Source organism: Phalacrocorax carbo, chromosome 15 (genome assembly GCF_963921805.1).
Source record: "Phalacrocorax carbo chromosome 15, bPhaCar2.1, whole genome shotgun sequence".
Classification (NCBI taxonomy): Eukaryota; Metazoa; Chordata; class Aves; order Suliformes; family Phalacrocoracidae; genus Phalacrocorax; species Phalacrocorax carbo.
In genome coordinates this window covers 6707571-6729618 of record NC_087527.1, presented here as the reverse complement: position 1 = coordinate 6729618, position 22048 = coordinate 6707571, and the positions used below count along the sequence as shown (strand labels likewise).

The 22048-nt window shown below is 45.1% G+C and overlaps 1 protein-coding gene across 3 annotated transcripts in view; it reads right to left on the bottom strand.

Moving 5' to 3' along the window:
- Positions 1-22048, bottom strand: part of TTC28 (tetratricopeptide repeat domain 28) — a 196283-nt gene that overhangs the window by 59925 nt on the left and 114310 nt on the right. For all 3 annotated transcript variants that reach the window (XM_064466755.1, XM_064466756.1, XM_064466757.1), the window contains 3 exons: positions 19078-19225; positions 16253-16525; positions 15096-15226 (listed from right to left, as the gene is read on the bottom strand). In XM_064466755.1, coding sequence (XP_064322825.1) covers positions 15096-15226; positions 16253-16525; positions 19078-19225 — 552 coding nt within the window. The remainder of the gene's footprint in view (positions 1-15095; positions 15227-16252; positions 16526-19077; positions 19226-22048) is intronic.

The window sequence follows — 22048 nt, the reverse complement described above, 5'->3', positions numbered from 1 at the left end:
ATATTCTTGCTCTTGAAAGGTTTCCTGGTTCATCTGAGTGTATTTTGGTAGTGATGAGGGGAAGGCAGCTTCAACAGATTGTTTCTGAACACACGCAAAGAAATACTTAAATGTGAAAGTATTAACAGGACGAGTTCTGCTGGTGTCACCATAAAGAGTAAAATCTCACCATATCTTACATCAGTGTAACGTTTCTGTGCAGGAAGTACACAGGTTAGTTTACGGGAGTGCAACACTGTAAGCTTTTAAGCTCCTTCTGTATGTAAGCATGTAAGCTCTGTTTTATAGGCATGGGCTACGTAACTGCTGCACACACAGGCAGGACAGCAGCATAACAGGGAGTGAGTACTTTCAGACCCACCAAAATGATCCAATGGCTGTAAATTGCACTTTATCTCCACTTCTATTAAGCCCCTTTATAATTTCCTCAGAATCCACCATTATTCCACAACTAGCCTTGGAGATCTACTGATTTATGTACTAATGCAAGTTTCACACCCACAGTAGGTGCCCCATCAACACTCAAAGTTGCCCTTCCCTCCTCCCTGAAAGGCAAGGCTGTTGTGCCAGTACCACATCCAGCTTCTTCCTTTGTGTGGCCATCTTTTGAAAATAAGAAAGAAAGCAGCAGGCAATATTCTCCTCCTGTATGTTATCTGTACGCTGAAAGAAGGAACTGATTTGCTTTTAGTTAATGATTTCCTGGGGAAAAAGAATACACTGGAATCAATATCCCCGTCAAATCCAATTTATTCACAGAAGATCTCAGTCTTTTACATAGAAACTACCAAAAAATTAAACCCCAAAGAAGCCAAAGCCATGGAACAGAAGCACAACAATCTAAATGTCTGGAAGGAACTTTGTAACTACTGCTAACTGAACGGGAACAACCAGGAATTAATGACACAATAGAAAAATTCAAAATAGACAGCAGGAAGAGATAGCTCCAGTCCCCTCTTGATTAATGGATTAAATCCATAGCTCTGCAGGTGTCAAGGACTTGCTGCCCACGACAGAGGCTGCCATGGGTTGTGTTTACAATCCGCTCCCAGCCATCTCTTTCCTTACTCATGCAGGGAAATTACAATGTTCCAGAGGACTGATCATTCTTCCTGTTTCATGGCAAAAGAATCACACAAATTATGTGAATCCAGGCAAATTTGAGCAGCACCATGGTTCCACTGTCAGATTATTCATAGTCGGTCATCTTCCTGAAACCAAAGGCTTCAAAGGGAACATTGACTTTCAGCTGCTCATCTGGAGATCAAAATAATGCTGCTCCAGTGGAAAATCCATTTACTCAATCTCCTCCCTTATCATTTAGGAGCTAGTGTCCAGTTCTGCTGAGAAAACTTGTAAAACCAAACCTGAATTACTCCCTTAAGAGAACCACAAATATTCTTGCCTAAGTTAGCAGGGTTTTGCTGGAAAGCAAAAGCAGCAACTAGTCCACACCAATACCCATTTCTTAAGAGTAAAACTGCTTGCCACTCATACTGAAAAAGCTGTTCAGGTTCACTGTGCGAGCTGGCAGAACACCACTCACTGTGTGAAGGCTGGGTACCTGGGAGGAGCATGCTTGTTTCTGGGGTGGGCTCTGCAGCACTGAATTCTCATTCCACAAAGAAAAGGAAGTAATGCAAAATACACCAGGGCAGGAACACTACAAAGAAGATCTCAGCATCAAGTCTAAGCATCACCTGGAGCTCACATATCTTTATCCCAAGTAGCCAAAATTTGGTAGCTTTCTGGACATCGTCTAAAAGGCTCCTGTGTGAAATCACTTTAGGGAGGATGGCTGACTTGACATTTTTAGTGATGATGTAAGAAAAGAAGCCCTCATTTAAAACCACAAGCTCCTCTGAGATGGTGACACTGAGGAGTGATTCATGCCCTGGGCAAAGTCAGTCCTGGAAGAATAAGCCAAACTCGGAGCTCACAGAACTCAGAGAAGCTCTTTGTGCAGGCAAAGAAATCTCTAACTCCTACACAGGTGTGCTGACCTGTGCCAATCCTAATGCTACTCTTGCTCATAAAGCTGGATTCCACTTCACTGTAAACTCAATACAGGAAAGCCTTGGCCGAGGTAGACCTTCTGAAAACCCAAAGAGCACTGCTCCTTGAGTTGCAGCTCTAACACAAGTCTTCTGCTTCATTTCTTTCACTGCAATTGGGTACAGGTCTCAGTACAGTGCTTAGTTTTGCAGATACTGTGAGAAGTAAGTAAAACCAGAAGACTGCATTTCTTTCAGCTAAAATCTGTATGCTGTGGAGGTCAAGTGCGGACATTTAAAGGAGATCCTCAGGAAGTATTACATTTCCCTTTTGAGTCACAAGTCCAAACAAAACAAAGCATATGGCCTTTTAGCACATTCCCAAATTTCCTGCACTGGTCAGATTTCCCTTCGTTCTGCTTGATCCTATCACATTTGAACCGGACAACCCTGTAGGAATCCAGTCAAGTTGACTTTCTCTAAAAAGAGCTGCTAACGACAGAAAGAGAAAGGCAAAGAATTTACGCTCTCTTACTGAAATCCAACTACCTGATGCTTAAGCGCTATTGTTGCTCACATCACTGAACGCATTCGCTCACCCACGCAGGTAATTCAGTCTAAGATGTAATGCAGTGCCCTAGAAGACCCAGAATCCTCAAATGAACTCACATGGCAAATGTTTTCTTAGCAGCTGGTACTCGGCCTTCCTCCAAGAAAGCAAGCCTTCCTCCAGGATGTGAGGGAGTTCGCCCCAGATCCCTAATGAAGCAAGGCTACCATCTGCACTGAGGGGCTGAAATAAACAAGGCAAAGGATAGCACTGCACTTTTTAATGAGGGTTTCAATGTGTACCCGCACAGATGAGATTCTTAAGTCCCAGTGGTTAATCAGAGGCCCCTCAAAGACCAGCTATTTGAAGTGTAAGTGTACAAGGGAACCATATGAACTGGAAGGTGTATGTCTGCAACTTTGTAGGCTCAACAGTGCCAAACATCTGGGCCAGAAAAACACTGAACTTTAGTGAATTGAACAATGCTGCAAAAACTGTCCAGGAAGACATTCTGCAGACTGAGTCAAATCTCTCACAAGTTCTCGGTAAGCTGAAATCACAACACCTGCTGAACCTGAGACTTCAGGGGCAGGAGGGGTGAAAATAAAGCTTGTGTCCTATGAGGAAATCTAGAAAACCATTCTGCCCCATTCTAACCTAACTCTGTACTGGCTGCTTCACACCCCTTCAACAGCCCTACGCAGAGGGATTCAGCACACCTGTGCTACCCTGATCTGCTCAGCTAGGCCGTTCTAGCAAGTGGCCAGTATTAAGGTTTTGGTTCTATAAATCAGATCACCCTCAGGTCTAGTACCAAATCAGCAATGATTCTGGACGACATGGACCAGGATTTGCAAACACCTCCTCAAAAAGCCAGGAAAACATTAGCACCTGTCTCCTGGTAAAGCAAGCAAACTCTTTGGTCCCACAGAGACCTGAATATTACAGCACTGCTTTTGGTGTAAAGGGCATATGTCTTATAAAATAAAAAACACTCAAGCCACGGTTAGTCTCGACATAGTAACAATTGTGCAAATTGTTACTATGCCCTGTGGAGCCCCCTTCTCCTTCGGCTCAGCCTCCTGGTTGATCCCTGGAAATCCTGCTGGGCCCCTCCACCACTTCAGCTGCCAGCTGGGAAACTTCTGCCAATCCAGCCAACGGTGCCTCTGGACCGTACCCCTTTCTGACAGCACAGTACTGGGAGACTGAGAGCTGAAGCTGCATGCTGGGCAGTCAGTGGTTCTTGGCAGCTTTCATCCCCAAGTAATAATGAAAATAGATATTAAAACCAGCTTGAAATCAGCAAGAAGGCTCTGTGATGCTAGGCTTCATGCAAGGGCTCAGATCAGACAACAACTTTCAGAGGGAAAGTGACCCTTCTTTCTGCAAGTCTCCAGTCCATGAACTGCAAGGGCCTGATCTTTTTACCAGCTTCTGGTTTCTGTGGGTAATTTTCCACTGAGTTCCTAGGAACTGATGTTGGTCTCTCACCTCTTTGGAGAGCAGGGACTGGGAGCAGTCTTTTGCTTGAGTGGTTAGCAGCCTGATCAACCATTCTGTTGTTTGTAAATCCTGTGTAAAGTGTCATGGGATTTGGAAAGCTGTTTCTCACGCAGAGGCTGAATCAAAAACCAGCTTGTTTCAATTTCTTGAAAGTACCTCCAGGACTCAAGATCCCCTAAAAGAACCCCAGAGAAAAACAGAAGGAATAATGGAGAAACAAGAGTGAAGAGCTAATCCCATGCACTAAAAATGTTTATGAATATAGATGCACCACAGTCACCCATTTATTTTCTTGCTGCTTGATCTTTTTGATAAGATACTGGGTTTTTTTTTTTGACACAAGATAGGAGAACACTCCTGCAAAGTTACCATCTCTACAATATGTACGCACAGTGTTTATGCAACGGGCTGGAGCCTTTTGATGTTCTTGTGGTATCAGTAACAAAGAGACACTAATTTTTAACAGAAGCTCTCACAGAGTTTCCAATCTCTTCTCTTGAAAAAGCTCAAGAAGTGAAAGCTATTTGCTGTTTAATACAGTAGCAGTGGTCACACCCTAAACTTGTCATTCCTGCACTTCTATTAGCAGTGGCTGCATTAACCACTAATATAGATTATCAATTAGCAAAGCCCTTCTCAGCCTGCTCCTTACTTCTGGAACTCCAGTCAGATGTGATAAAGCTATAAGGAGTAAGGTATATTCTCTGAGCCCTTCCTGTTCATGTTGCTACAGGCAGCAGATAATCCACTTCTGGCAGACAACTACATTATAAATTATTTTGAATTGGTGCCTTCACCACAGAAGAGGAAAAGGGACAGAAAAGAGAAAAGCAGAGAAACAAATACCTTCTCTGTTCGTTTTCTGCAAAGCCCTGTCACTTACTGCAGCAAGTACTGCTTTCCTCCTTTTGCCTCCACAGCCTGTTTCTGACATCTTAGTCGACGTTTTCATGCATGACAAATTGCTTTAGCCTGAAGACTCTTTCCAGTTCTCATTTGTGAGGTATTTATATCCTGTCCTCATTTTCCAGACTGTTTGCAAGCATAACAAGATAACTGTAGTCACAAGATTTTAAGATTTTTCCTTTCTGAAAAGTTTGGCAGCCCCAGGGTCAGACCACCTCTTCACATGGCTGAATCCCACACAACTGCCATGGGCTCCCTCAAGCTGCAGTTAATGAATGAATTTCATTCTTAGCCCTCCGCCTGAGGCTGATGATAATGAAGCACAAACAAGCAAGCAACTGACCAGGTGACGATCACTTCTGGATTTTCAGTGGGAAAGAGATAAAGTTGGCCCTATGAGAAATCATATTTTAAACAACCTGAAAGCCACTTGAATGCAACGGAAGAGGATCATTGCTGTGAATGACAATCCATGCAAAACTAGGTTCTGCAATAGAATAGGAGCAGCACCCAGCGCACTGCTGTGCACCCAAGTAACTAACGCTACGTGATCGGGAGCATAAATGGAAGGGGTTTCTTGGCAGCAGTTCAGATACCGCTCAGGAAGAACAGGCAGACACACAAAGGGCCTGCTTCACTGTGCAGTATGGAAGGTCAGAGTGTGCTTTCTATTTTCCCAAACACATGCTACAGAAATCAGAACCTAATATAAATGAGATTTTGCAAGCACACATTAGCTAACCAGAAGAGTCTCTACTTCACTGCACACATTTCTCAAATTTTTGTAAAAACTATCAACAATCGTAAGAAAAAAATCTCACACATGTGCAAAGTTTCATTCACATTAAGCTGGGGTTGTGACTGGGAAGTGGAATGGGGTAGTAACAGCCCAGCCCAGCTCACCCCACAAGACGTAAGACAGACTACTGGACTCTAGCCAGTCTTCAGTGAGCTGGTACCTCATGAAGCCTTGCAGGATGGCCTGAACCATACCAAGCCAAGAGAACGTACAGCATGGTGTACTGCCACGCAGCAGAAGCCAGGCAGCTCAGATGTGACTGCAGGGCCTAAATCAGTAATGACCAACAGCCTTCCACCACCCTTCTACACAACATCTCTGCAGCCTGTACAGGTAAGGGACAGGGAGGTTCACCACTCTGGAATCAAAGGGCCAATGTTTCTGGCTGCTTTACTGTCCCCATAGCCCCTTTTTAGTGGATTATGCTCTTTTCCAGTTGTTCTCCCAGCCTTCTCTACACACATATAGGATGTGGCATGTGTAACAAGACACTGTTGTCAACAGTTCGCTACATCACATAGCTACGGAGACAGAAGTGCCACGTAACTCATTCGTGGAGTCTGAATCAGCCCCAACCCACACTTAAGAGCTGTTCATCATATAACTGAGTATTTATGTTAAAAATGCACTGGATTGATCACAAGCAATATGGACACTGAGGAATTGAGACAATGTTCTGCACCACAGAAATATCATTCTTTGCTCCCTGAACGTACATGGCAGTATAGAGGTGAGTGCAGTTCTGTCTGCTCTATGCTAGCTAGTCCAGGTTTGTGGCACAGGCACGGAAGCTGCTCCCAGTATCAGGTCAGAAAAATACTTTTTCCAGAACCTCATCACACAGTGTGAACAGTTCCTGCTCACAGGAACTGTGAGCTGCTTAGCAGCCACAGATATCTCCTGGGGACTGGCACATACGAGGACGCCAGCTGTGCCTGCCCTGAAGGGAAAAGACAGACCCCTGCATGCTCCAAAAATGCAATGCACAGGCTCCTCTCTCTCAGGGTCCAAGCAGCTGCAATGGGACTGAGGAAGCTGTTCACAGCTGGAAGAGCAACTCTCCGTGAAGTGACTTGGCTTGCTCTGGGGACAACTGCAATGACAGAACTGGGCGACAGCAGAGCAGCACCACTGACTCTGTAAGGACGTGGCACAGCGCAGCCACATGCCAGGACGTGCAGGCTGCTCACATCCCGGCTGCGAGGCCGGGCACTGGCACTGCGGTAAGGAAAAGCTGTGCTTGCTGTTGAGCGTGAGCTCTGCTCCAGCTTCATCTCAGTGACAGGCTGCAGCATGCGAACCTGGGGGAAGTCTGCACAGCTGTGGAAGGACTCTGGATGTCTGACAAGGTAACCAGGAGGGGAACCTGGCCCACAACCCATCAGCTGCACATGTTCTGATGAGCTCACTCCACACTGACATGCCCTGTGATGGTTTCTCCAGAGAGGAAGGGTTGCACGGATTCATGCTTCCAGCCAAACCTGCAGCACAACTGCTAGCACAGGGACTCTCACAACTGAAGCACAGAGAGTTGTAATTTCATCTCTGGCAGGAGCCCTGTGGCTGCCAGCAGAGTCCAGACAGAAATCATTCTGGGCCAGGAAGGGATGTAGGCAGGCAGCCAGGGAGGCAGTCCACGTTTTAGACAAGCTCTTGTGCCATTCATTCAGAAAGAAGTTCAGCTAGGGGCACACACCTTGCTCAAGCAGGAGCCAGAGCTGATACCACCCAACACACTTGCTTGGAGCCATTCGGCTTGCGGTGCCAAGGGTGACCAGTTTACGGCATTGGCAGCACGCCAGCCTTTGCACAACTGTCCCAGAGCAGGGCAGCTTAGAGCACTGCAGGCAAGGTTCAGAGCACACCAGGGTGCCCCACAGGCCAGATTTTAGGAAGACTGAACACAGAGTCGCTCCTGATGGACGATTGTGCCACTTCTAACTCAGACTATGTTCCAGTCTTTTTCCTTATCTATTCTGCTGACTTAGATATTTCTAGAATGATTGGTGAGGAACATGAAAAAAAAAATATTCTGTTGCCCTATACCACAATGTATGCAAGGAGTTGAGGCAAAAGGCTAAATACTTACAGCTTTGCTATTTACTGAAGCTGTGGCTTGTACAGGCAAAGCACGGCAGGAAGGACACCTGGAAAGCATTTCCCCTTCCCTTCAGGAAGGGGAAGAAAAGCTTGGCTTTACAGAATTTACACATTTCAGTAGAAAGAAATGATGTATCTTTCCTTCTGCATCTCCTTCTGGAAATAAGAAAGTGAAATTTGATCTTTGACTTGCACAGCCCAACAGTAAGTAGCTGTAGTTTACAAAATGTAGGAGGTTTATGCTGTTTTTCATTGCTGGCTCCGGCATGCTTTAAAGGGGACTGGGAAAAACGACTAGAATTGCAAACCTAAATAACCACCAGCGGCTGAGCTGCACACAAAGTATGTTCAGACAGTTGCAGAATCTGCAAATTACCAGCTGAATCCAGACACTATGTCTGTCACAGCAATCATATTTCACTAAGGCTCCTCCTCCAGAGATGCACAGCAGCCGGTATTCCCTGATAACCTTCCATCGTGACAGTCCTCTGATGCCAGCAAAGGTCTCTCATTGCAGTCAGCTCCATGGCAATGCGCTCTCTGCAGTGGAAAGTGTAGCACCTAACTGGCGTCTTGAGTATCCTGGACTCCAAGCCCATGGTTTCTCTTTATAATGGGAATTTCTGCATTCTGATGGTTCCCCTACCACACAAGCACTTTCACAGATATGCAAGAGCAAGGCGACAAAGAAAACCCACAAAAGCCTGCCTAATAAACACTTCTCTTCCATGCCACTTAACCACCCAGTTCTAATTATCATTTTCATCATTCCATTTTCCTGCAAATAATCAATCTCTCTGAAAAAAAAAATATGCTGAAGCTGCACCAAACATTAACTCTGCCTTACACTTGCAAATCTTTAAAAAAACCCATCTTGAGACAGTAAAATCTAGTTCATCAGTCTGGTTACTGAGCCTATCCACCTGCTGCAGACAATTCTCAGGACGACATATGCTTACGGAGATATCCAATGCAGCAGCCAGTGGCCATAGAAACAAATGGACAGTAACAAGAGGGCACTGAGCCCTGCCCAGCTCTGCATCTAGTCCTTCCAGAAATAGCTGCTTCTAGAGGGGAGGCAGGGGGAAATCCCTTCAAAACCAGGCCAAGAATGATTGATGCAAGCTGTTGGGCATCCTGAGTCAACAGAGGGGCAAGCTAGCATTGACAAAGTCTGTCATTCCGTCTTCTGCTCTCCTCTCCTCCGGGCCCCGCTGCCCTTCCCACAGTCATGCTCCCTGAGAAAAGGTGCAGCAAGAAAGAGACACGAGTTATTCAGCTGCATCTTCATCCCAGCCCCAGGGAGAATTCAGGGACTCAAACAATCCTCTTCCTCGCCCAACACCTTCTGTTCTTTCCTGCCTAGCAAAGAGGGATGCTGCATCTTTAACAAAAGGCCCAGTTCAGCTCCAAACATGCCGGCCAGCAACACACAGGAGCTGCCAGCACCCAGTGGCTTTCTGGCAACATCATCCTTCCCAAAAGCTCAGCGCTGGCAATGCACTTTCACAGAGGCATTAATTTTATTATGGTTAGTTTATGATTTTGCCTTACTGCCCTGCTATTTTTGAATGTGGAGCTATAATAGACGGCGTCTGACAGCCCAGGAGAGAGGGGAGCTATTACATTGCGGAGTCCCTGCGGTACCAGTGGCCTCTGCAAGACAGGATTCAAGCATAGCCTATGTGAGGGTTTGGACGCTGAACCTGAGGAGGGGCTCCACAGCTATCCTTTCCCTTTCTGTTTCTGCCTGTCAGTCCTCACAGCTTCAAAATACTCCCTCAAGTAGTACTTTTCCAAATTATATACTTTGGAAGGAACACAGGTCTTTCCAAACAGTCATCAACGAGGGCCACTCCAACCCATCCTGAGAGGTCACCCACCGTTAGCTCTGCCTTGGCACTCTGGCCTTACAGAATTTGTAATACAAGAGAGTTTTGCACACCTGCAGAGCAGCTAGAGATGAAGAGGAACCGGGACACAGGAAATTACTGTTACAGGCATCAAAAGCTTTCACATTTATTTTGACTCCAACCTTTCCTCTGACCCTGGCACAGCTCATCAGTTGCATTACCCTTGTTTAAATTACAGCTCATGATGTGGCATCAACACACACTACATGGGTTACCTGATGGATTTCAGAAGATCAGGTTACCTGGTGTTAAAAAACAAAGTAATTGCTTCAAAAATATAGTGCAGACATAACATTCTGCATCTCCGTTAGTGAAAACAGATAGGTTTTGTACTGCAAGACAATTAACATGCACTAGCTATCTTATAAACCCCAACAGAGGCAAGACACAAACTGCCTTTGCCCTGAGGCAGTGCAGTGAACTCCTGGTCTTCCTTCTGCCCTTGCAGTGGCACAGACAGATCTGCACGAGCCAAAACTCTGCATGACAGTCAACACCTGGGTCTATCCTTGATATCACCTGGCTTGTTTCTTGCAGCAAAGAGAGGGTCAGTCTGAGTGTTTAGCCATCACACCTTGAAGACTACCACTAAGGAACCAGGCGAAAGAATTTGAAAAAGGAACTTATAACTTCTGCAATTTATGATTTGAAGGGCACAGCTTCTCTGGTATCCTTAGGTTCTTAAAAGAAGGTAACAGGCAGTCTAGGAGAATAAATTCACCACCTATTTTCCCTGGGAGGTGATCACAGGACACAGATTTTAAGTTCAGTGTCACGTTCAACTCAGCAAGTTATACTAAAGGTTAACTTGATCCTTTAAGTGAAACTTTGTCTTGCAACCCTGCTCCATCCTACTCACATGTAGTCTTTTATATGAAGACATAGGAATTCATAGAATCATAAAATCATTAAGGTTGGAAAAGACCTTTGGGATCATCAAGTTCAACTGTCAACCCAGCACTACTACGCTTCCTAAACCCTGCCCTGAAGTGCTGCATCTACACATCTTTTAAATACCTCCAGGGATGGTGACTCCACCACCTCTCTGGGCAGCCTGTGCCAATGCCTGACCACTCTTTCAGTGAAGAAGTTTTTTCCTAATATCCAATCTAAACCTCCCTTGACACAGCTTGAAGCCCTTTCCTCTTATTCTATCGCTAGTAACATGGGAGAAGAGACCAATACCAACCTCTCTACAACCTCCTTTCAGGTAGCTGCAGAGAGTGATAACGTCTCCCCTCATTAGAGTTTATCTTCTACCTGGACTTTACATAATTACTGTTTCTAATCTTCTGCCCCAACATCTCTCTCTCTACAGAGAATCAGTTTGATTTATTCCCTGTTTTGGGTGGAGATACCTTTAGTCATTAGTACTTAGCCATGTTGTCACAGGTGAGCCCTGTCCTGAATATTTAACCCTGAGTGGTTTTTACTTGGCAGAGGTGACTTCCCTATGGTAACTCTGTTGGCTGGCATAAAAACAACTCTTCTATCAGAAATCCTGTACTAGCGTAACTGCAGGCCTTAGTCCTCTCTGAGGAAAAGCTCACACACTGCAAGCTTCTGATGCTCATCGGAGCCATTTTCTGTGACAGGCAAAAGACAATGACCTAAAATAATGTAACCCTAGTCTTCCCTCTTAACACAATCTGCCACTCTTCCTTCTGCACATCACAAAGACCTTGGCTACTGGTTTAGGGAACCTCTCTTGGTAAAACTCCCAGATCTTTCATGGACACATTGTAAAAACTGGAAAAAAGAGCAGCAGCCCAAGCTACCAGTATGTATCTTCCTCAGCACATGAACCAAAAGACAGCGTGCACTAACGTTTTAGTAACAGAAAGTACAGAATATTTCATGAGAACATGAGGCTACTGCTGGTGTAGGACAGGGTTGTAACTATTTATCTGTGCATCTTCAAGCAGCAAGGAAACAAAGTCAACATTTCACTCTACCGTAGCCAGGTCAGCTTAGAGAGCAGATCCTCTCATCCCTGTTCGGAAGCACTAACCCCTGTGCTGGACAGCATGCCATTATTTCAGGACATGAGTGGTTAAACTCTAACGGCCTGCAGCTGGCTCTGAGCAAGAAAGGAAAAGACAAGCCTGTACCTAAGGGACCCACCAGCCTGAGTGTTTTATTTCCACTTCTGTGCACAAATTAAGTGGGTCTTAGTTGGAGCTAGTGCTAATGGAGCTGCCCAAAGACAACCTCCCTAATGTGCACACACACAGAGCTACGGTCCCACCAGCCACCAGTCCTTGTGCTTGCTCCATGCCCAACAAGCTGCATAGCATCCCACTTGCTTAGGAAGGGATGGTCAAGCTTTGTGCTGCTTACCTAGGGACTGTAAAGACACAGTTCAGTGACACCCACACTGCTACCAGTGGCGTGGCTGCAGCACGGATAGGCGCATCCACACCAGCTTCCCTTCAGCCAGTAGAGGAAGACACCGTTATAAGAGCAGCAGCATAGACTTCATCAGCATTCTCAACTTGAGTACATTCCCAGGGTCTGCAGCAGGCCAAGACAGCCTACACTGAAATCTGCTCTGTTTCATCTTCACAGAGAAATGAGAGACTACCAAGCTGTGCTGCTATTTCCTCTTTAACTGCATCCAAACGATCTCAGAGCTGAACTCCTGCACTCACCTCCATCAGAAGAGAGGCAAGTGTCCTTCCAGATGGCCCTGCCTACCTTCCCCTCTTCTACTTCTTCTGTTGTCATCCTTTTTAGGATGGTATCCTACTGACCACAGTGACCATCTGCAAAGTTCCACAGGAATGAAAGAATACACAGAAAGACTTATGATTTCTAGTTTCCTGAATCAACTGTACTTTTAAGTCTGCTAATTCTTTCAGAAACAATCTCACAGAATTAGCTCATCTGGATTTCCTGACCAGCCAACTGCAGATGGTCAAAAAATCCAACCCATCACTTCACTGTGATGGAAAGCATTGAAATGACACTGGAGATGGCTACTTCATGGTGCTCATTATAGCATCTTGCTAAGAACCAGTCTTCTTACATATGTGTTTGGTCTATGCAGATGAGTACATTCAATAACCCAAGGTCTCTCTTGGAGAGACCGGAGGTATGCCAAATCCCAGCTACTTTTGCTCCATTCTTTCTCTGGGCAAAAGTATGACACAACAGCCTGAACTTGCCCCCACACTGTGACGGCAAAGAGTGGATGACCTGTCTGGACATACTGACTGTACTCGGTAAGATGGTGCTCGCAACAGGAGCTGCACAGACTCACTGTGCCAGGGAGAGAAAATCATCTAAAGTCTTCAGTCCACCTGAGCAGCTTATACGATTCCCCACTCAGCTACCAAAGTTTCCCTTCTCAAGGCTTGTGTGGGGAGGACATATCCGAATGCTACAGCCAGACCCTCTGCAACTTCCTCCTGGGTTTATGGGCGCCGCAATCCAGAAGCCCCTGCTACAAACATTTGCTTCAGCAGCCTCAGAACCCAATGCTCCCTCCGAGGGTAGCAGTCTCCCATACAAAGGAGCACTTTTTACCTTCTAAGCCAATTCTCTGTACAGTTGGAGGTAAAACAATTACCTCATTACAGTCGCACACCAAATTCCCTTCTGGTGGAATTCACATCAGCACTACTGCAACTTTATAACATTTGCATTATAAAAATGTCTGCAAAGGAGGCCAAGAAAAACAGCTTTTTGTTCAGAGGAAGCTCTGTGGTCAAGATGATGTCATCAGAAAGCGCCAAATTAATTTCCTGTGGTTACATCCTACAGGAAATCCAAGAAGCTCAGCTTTCTTGCTAAACCAAGTAGTCATTTGTTGTCAATAACTGTTAATTACGTGCCCAGATGTGCCATAAACTAAGAACTATCACGATTAGCCTTCGTTCCCTGGATTACTCCCAGATCAACCGTTGGGATCTGTTTAGATCAGCGGCCTGAAGCTAGTGACATGCACCAGCACTTGCTTCCCCGGGCCAGCCCAGGGGCTCTGGGGCACACAGGCTGCTGCGCCTGCGCCACACACCAGCACAGCAAGTTTCCTGATATTTCCTTCAGTCTCCTCCCTGCAACAGGGGGATTTGCTGCTTAGAGAAACACCACAGAGGAGAAGCAGCTATGTAGATTAGACTCTTAGCAGGAATAGGGACCCCTAATCAAGAAAACTATAAAGACAGTGATGAGTAACAGCTTTTCTGCTCTGCATGAACAGAAAACAAGGAAATCAGGAGTGATTCAGGAGGTTTTCCAGCTGGTAGAATAATCAAGGAAATGTCTAGCAGGTCCCTCCCCTAGTCAGTCCTTCCACAACCTACTGAAAATACGTATCTGGAAGGTTTACTTGATATTTAAATTATAAAATAACACTTTGCTAAGCACTTGGCTAATTCAAATGGATCTTTTCAATGACTTATCAGTGGGAAACTGATCTCCCCCAAACTACTTGTATTTACATGAATTCACACCTGCCCTGCTGCCTCTGGCCACTCCCCTCACCTGCCGTGTAACATACAAGCCTTCTGTTTTCACATTCACAGTAGAGGGGAATCCACTGGAGGGGGCAGGAATAGCTTTTGTGTCTGTAACTTGCGCTAAAATTATGATTTCTGTCCTCACAGTGAACTCTCAGTAGAAATCTCTTGGGACAGACTCTTCAGTCCATGCAGCACGCTTCCCTGGCCTGGCAGGGAGCCCAGCATAACACCTCGAGAGCTGAATAGTAAATGGTCAAGGCAAATCAGATCCAGCCCAAGCAAGCCCTACACTTTACACAACACCGTATTTTCAGATTTGCATGGGTTCTTTTTCCTTTAACTACTTCTTAAATGATGCATGTTAAACATCAATGTTCGGTATGGGGAGCTAGCTCATTACTTGTTTGGAAAAGGCATGACAGGATACACCCTAACAGAGTTCAAATCAGTGGGATCTGTATCACAGGGAAAACAAGAGCTGATGACAGCCAGGGTTCAACTGCAGAGATGTTGCATTGACACCTACTCAGCGATAGCTTCTCAGACCCTGACGCCTATGCATTGTGGGCAACATGGACAGGAAGGGAGAGGGAAGCAGAATGCCTTATTCAGAGCCACACAGATACTAGAGGCAGGGGGAGGCAAAAGGACAAGCCAAGCATCCTGCCACCCTCCCTTACATACTGCGTCTACTGGTACAGTTACCTTAACAAAAGGCAAGTGAATAGCTGGGAAGACAAATCACTTAGCTTCCAAACTGTCAGAATAACGGGGCAGACAAGGCTTCTTGACATGTTCATATCTCTCTAGAAAACCACACAGTGCTGACTCCCAATCCGGTCTATTTAATAAGCTTCCTACCTCTCTGTCCTTGAGTTTCATGGCGAGCACCAGCTGATGTCTGTGGTTAGTAAGGGCCTCCCGGTAATTTCCTTTGGAGAAGAATGCGGAGCCCAGATTTCCATGAGCTCGGCATTCTCCCGTCTGGTCACCTGAGTCACATGCAAACAAAACAAAGGTTAGCTGACAAAGGTGTCACTGGAAGCGTCCAGCACAAAGACTGGAACACACTGTACAAGGGATGCTCCGGTATAAGAACCGGCATCAGACAAACTCATCCTTATGTTTAACACACAGCCAAAACTCTCTTCTTTGCTGGCCTTCAGGAACTTCTACAATAATCATCAACCTTATTTTTAGAATTGTTTTAATCTCTTCTTTGGCCTAACATGTGGCAATGTCTCATCCTTCCATGTTTATTCCTTGCTTGACATTAGCAATTTCTTTGTGAAGTAAGTTGAAGGCCCAGGCTTAAAACAAGCAAAGAGCACGGCAGCTTTCCCCAGAAAGCAATTCTGCAGCACAGCTCAGCTCAGACACAAAGCACATCTACTATTATCTTTGAGACAGTAGCCCCTGTACTTTCAGCGAACACTCCTAGCTAGAGCCGTGAGTCACTGTCTTCTCCACTTCTGCAAGGTTATTCCTTTCTGTCTCACATACTGTCTCCTCTCCTACAACACCCTGAAAACTTGAAAGCTCTCTCAAATACCATACACAAGAGGGATTTTTCAATTTGTTTATTTTTTTAAACCTTCTTGTGCATCCATTTTCTCACTCCTGATTTGCTCCTTCCCTGGCAACTGCCTTAGAAGCTCAGACTGAGTACCTTTTTCCATCTAATTCTTGAAAAAACAGATTGTTTCATTTAAGACTCATTTAAGGTTTTGAGCCCAAGTCTACACAGGGGATAAGACCAGTTCCCACATACATGACACCAAAAAATTGGAGGACCCTGTAAAACCTTAGCACATTCATTGATTATCTGCCCCCTCACACACATAGGTAACAGGGCTGCAAAAGACTATAGTTTGCACATTTCAGAAATTTCAGACTTGATTTAGCAGCTTGTGAAATGCCAAAGAGCATTATAGAGAGATGCTGGCCATTAACACAGCTATTAATTTGTTCCATCTGTACCAATCCAGCACTCAAGCGAGTGAAATGAGAACTCTTACCTAAAGTCTTGGCTACGTCCAAGTCCTGCTGCATGTATCCAGTGCTTTTCTCCGTATTCCCAAGGGACCAGTATGCACTGCTCAGTGCAGAGAACACTGATCCCCGCAGCTTTAGGCTGCAAGTGCCGATCTTCAGGGCAGCCTCTAGCACCACCACAGAGGCCCCATGGTGGCCCGCAGTCAGAAGTTCCTGGCCAATCACAGACACCACCACAAAGGGGCTCTTGTCCAGCTTCATCTTCTGCAGTTGTTGATAGGTGGGCTCCAGGGACTCTGAAATGCAAAAACAAAGGCAGAGTTACTCAACAAACCAAGTTATTTGCATCTACAAATCACCTTCACAACTCATCTTCATTTTTCATAACCATACATACTAGTTAAGGGCCAGACTGCTCAAATCAAACCAAGATTTATTATGGGAACTCAGGGCTCAGATGCATTATCTAATACCTAGTACATCAATACAGATCAGCCAGGAAGCTGATCTTTTCCTTGCAGAAAGCACTTCAGGAAGACAGGGCAAGCATGCAGTGAGCAGTCTCATACTGAGCTCTGAAGACTGGCCCGATGGTAGAAGACACCTGTAGAATTTTTTAGGAAATTCGAAATGGGCCACCAGCAGTGTATAAGAGCACCGCAGTTTCTGCTCCTTCAGCACAAACTTTCAGCTGAGTGTCTGCAAAATCTATGCCTGTCCAGATACCATGGCACACAATGTGCACCAAGAGAGGTGACAACAACTGCAGAAAGCAGCTGCTCCTTCTTTTGCAGGAGAAGGTACTCCTGCAGAATGACAGCACTGGACCTGCCAGACTACTGCATGTTTCAGTGAGGACATCAATGTAACAGGACTCCAGAATTTGCTGAACAAGTGGCAATTCTTGATTAGATGCTCTCACCTGAATCAATGCCACCACAACAACCTCAGAAAGCCTCTTGATCCCTGTTTTCATCATTTCTGCCTCTCTACAATCACCAAGTGTATAAACAACAACAAAAGAGGATTTTAACACTTTCCTGAAGGTGTAAACAGTGTGAACGCGCTGCCCGTTACTGACATTCAGTTAGATCCTGGGATTAAATACAGATGTAAGAGGACAGAAGTAGTTGCTGGAACACACCACCACTTACTATGCTTATCACTGCAAGAGCAGGTATGAACTCAGTTCCTGTCTTAAGGAGCTTACTTATGGTCTTAGCCAGGTAATCCAGGCAAACATAGGGGGAGAGAGGGGTACACACAAGGAGAATGGAAGAAAATGGAAAACAAAGGAAGTGCTCCTGGTAACCCTCGAGTCCAGTGGGAAAGGGAGAACCAGCACGGAAACAGAAGGGCAGACATGGAGCTCATGGAGCTCTAGTACAACAGCAAACAGTAAGGGGAGACACAGGGTCACAACCAGGTAAAAGATGCAACAACAGTGATTCAGTTATTGAGGAAGGGAGTTTCACCTTCATCTCTGCATACTGCCAACCCATGCCCCCTGAATCCATCAGTGTCTGCACGTAATAATCTTTAGCACACCACTGACACTTGTAGCCCTTTTGCCTTTCTGGTCGCTCCTCTGCTTTCTCTGAATGCAAGCATCCTGGAAGCTACCACTCACGTAAGTCTATCCATGGCTTCAAATAACCTATTATCCTGGTAGAATCAAGTTACAAGGGACTGGCTTTACGCCATAGACAACACCTGAAGAGATCTGTGTCTCTCCTAGGCAGCAAGTTCTTGGAAAGGGGACCAGAACAACGCATAACAACTACTTAAGTGCTTGCAGAGTGCCTAGCGCAGTGGGACAGAGCCTCTGAATACTGATTACAGCAGTACGGTATATATACACTCTCAAACTTAAACTAGTACTCTTAAGCAAGGCTAACCTAAAAATCTGCTAAACCAGTAACTGGGAGGATAAAAACTGGAAAGCAGCAACACTGAGCAGCACAGTAGGGAGCCACAGTGTAAATATACAGCTGCAGTGTAATAGGACAGTGAGATCATCCAGCCAGATTTGGGGATGCTTACATAGAAATACCACACCACTTGCGTTCTAAGCAGCAGCCACAGCACCTTTGAGTACCAAATGAAATTAGCTTCACAAGGCAACTGCTATATAGGACAGAAGCTTCCAGATGAATTCACTTTAGATGATGGAGAAAAACACTAAAAAAGGAAACACCAACGGGCATGTTTTTACATTTCAGCGCTTCTTGGCCCCTAAGCCCTGGGTTCCCCAGCAGTATCTGCTGAGAATGAGTATTGCACAATCCCTCCCAGGAAATACCATTAGGACACTGCAGCACAAAGCTTGCAAGAGAAACAGAGCAACAGAGCAAAGAGGAGACTACTTCCTTCCTCTAGAGAGGAAAATCCTGGAAATGGGACATTATGAAAAGAGAGGCAAAAAGCTGCACAGCTAATATGGATTTAAGGTCCACATGATTTCAACTGAATATTAGTGAATTAGCAGAGCAGCCTTTTGCCTTCTGGAATGCTGTGTTTTGAGAGACATTAGTACCACAGAAAAGCTGCTGACGTGCTCTTCTGGGCAAACACTAGCCCAGAGCATTTAAGATTCCCTGTTCCCAATGGCCAAGCACCAGTGCAATGTGGGAAGTTGTTCCAGTAATAAAGCAAGCCAGTGTCACAGTAGTGCACACCTCTCTGTCTGCACTGATACCTGACGAAAGACAAACAAGCAAGGACTTGGTTGGAACTGCTGCACACCGCCAGTCTGATTCACCTCTAGCGCCTCTCGAGCTGGGTATCACCTTGTCACTGTCCCATCACTTGACACTCACCATCCTTGAGAAAATCTCCTGGTGCTTACCTCGCATGGGAGATTTCATGGCGGCCTCGACCATGCCAACCAGAAGCTGAAGACTCTTGGGATCTTGAGCCAGTCCTGACGCAAACGCTGCCAGTGCATCTGCATGACGTCCAAGATACTGAAGGGCCACACCCTGTCGGAAGTATGCCTGAAAAGCCAAAGGGGAGAAGAAGACATGCCAATTACTTAATTGGTCGAAGTCACAAATAACAAATACACCCACCACCTCATGCTGGTGGATGCTGGGCTTCATGATCACATTCTGGTTTCTCTAGTCACAATGGTTATAATCAGAAAAATCTACCACCACAGTTTTGTTTGTGGCTGCCGCCCAGTCACTTATCCCCACAGTGTGATGACTTTATAAACCTTTACAAGGCCTCTGAACTGCTCTGGAGACCAGAGACAGTAATTACCATTAAGGCAAAGCTTTCCCCTTGGACTTGGCCAATTACTTATCTACTTATAACCAAATGTTCTTTCTTGAGACGTCCATTTCCGTTTGCTTGACTCACACAACATACAAATAACTTGCTTATTTTCTCATCAGTTCTTGCCAATGAGTACAATTTAAACATCTAGTACTAGGAGATACCAAAATGTACTGAAAGCTCAAGTTGCAATGAAACATGATGCAAAGATACAGACAGAAGCAGTGTATATATCATACAATCAGTTAGGTTGGAAAAGACCTTTAAGATCATCAAGTCATATGCACTACTTAGATTGAGGCAAGACACTAATAGTTTTTAGCAAGAGCATTTTCCTTTGTTTCTTCCTTTCCAAGGAAACCATTCATGGGAACGTGCAATACCTTCAAAGTACCTTAAATCTATTGTCTTGTATTTCCATATCTACATCAGCAATAACACCAATATGCAGCTGTAAAGCGTTTCCAAACAGACCTTCCCCATCTCCCTAAATTGGAATATCAGGAAACTACACACAAAGCAAGAACTGCAGAAACATGTTCTGTTCACACAACGCCACGGCAAAGCTGCGGCTCAGAGGGTATCCAGAACTTCCTTGGGAGCCAGTGGTAAGAGATCACAGAAACCATAATCCAATATTTGCTCGAAGTACTCAGATATATTTGTAGCACATACGCCTGGACACCATGTTATAAAAATGTCTTGAATCTTCAAGCACCTTTGATGCCCATTGTTCAGGTTTTATATTCATGCCTTTGTGATGCAAACTTTGCTACACTTTTGGTTCATTCAAAGCTATTTCGATAGCACAAATAAAGCTGACAGAAGTTAAAGAAATGTAAATAATGTTTTACAAGTGCTTTAAGAACATAGCACTGCTCCTTGAGATTGGCTCTCTGTATTGCTTTCATGGATAAGACCTCATCACTTTTTCTCTCCATCTGTAATAGAAACCCGCACTCAAGATACATTAAGTATATGTCTGTTGAACTCTTTTTACATAAACAGGATAAATCTCCAATTAATATCCAAACTGGTATTTCATTAGAGCTTTCAGACACTTTTGGAATCCAGTCCAGGAAGGCAGAGATTAAGGAAAATCAGAAATGACGTGAGAAATTTAGAGACATGAATATTTAATCTCTTTTCCATTAGTAAGGCTTGATTGTAAAACCACTTTTAATGAATTCAATGAAAGCAAAATTCTTTTCATTAACCTTTAGTATAAATGTGTTCTTATTGAATCAAACAAGCTACTGTACTGGAAACCCAACTCAATGTTAATTAGATTACTAGCATGAAGCTTTAAATCAAAGAAAAGAAAAAGAACTAACAAGCGCAGTGGCCATCAAGCACGAGTCCTCCCAGCAGCAAGTGAACTGTCACATAAATCATGGCATACACTTTGAAGTCCTTTTTTTCACCAGAATTATCATTTAATTACTTACTTTACCACCTGATGACAGAGGCAGTTTGACACAGCATGTTTCTGATGGGGACCTTCCAAGCCAACATGGCTGGTCCAAGACAAACGTGTCTGCCTGAATCAGTTATCAAGGATTAGGGCACAAATACGCAGCAGCCAGCAAGGGAACTTCCTACTGTGTGTAGATGCCTCTGATGTCTCACGCTTTACGGGAAGGTAGGAGCCTGCCATCTCCTCCCTCAGAACGCATGTTACCAGGACAGATGGCACATCAGGAACAAGCTGCGTCCTCGCCACTGCAGGCAGTCAGCTAAGCCCAGAAACCAAAAAATTCACTTGTATGTAGGGTTTCAAGGAAAAAGCAGGAGGGAGGACAGATGCTACAAGCAATGCAGACAAGCTTCCCACAGTCTACAGAAGACAGGATTGCTACAGCTTCTGTTTCCAAGGTTCAGAAGGGACCACATAGTACAACCCTCTCTCACATCCCACCCTATACACACAAAGGCTGTAGGACAAGAAGTAAAATACAACTATAGGTACAGTAATCTATAAGTTAGCTTTCATGTCTCCCATGAAGGAGAACGGCCCATGTGAGGAAAGCAGAGAAGCAGAAAGCTAAACAAAACACAGGTGAGGCCTCTGCCCTACGTCCAGTTCTCATACAGAAATCCAAGTGAACATGAGTTCCCAGCAGGACAAAACACACCACAGCTGCAACACCACAAAGCGCGTGCATGTGTGCAAGCCCGGCCCCAAGTTTCAGAGCACTTTGCAGAGGAGCACCAGGCCTGTCTTGCTCATCATCGCCTGCCCAAGAACTCCTACCACTCTCACTGCAAAAGAAGGGCCCTGCCTAGCTGGGATGAACCACCGGCTACAGCAGCGACACTGGTTTCTAGCACCTGCCCATCCAACCCTGTCACTTTTGTGGAGCACTGAGCACATCTCAAATACTGAGAAAACAGAGTCCTCATCCCCCAAGCCCTGCTTACAGCAGAGACACCACAGGCTCCAGATGACAAGACGACTGACAACTGTAAACGAGACAGGGATGAGATTCACAAACAGCATGCAATACAGTACTGTGCATTTCCAACAAACTTTCTGGAAA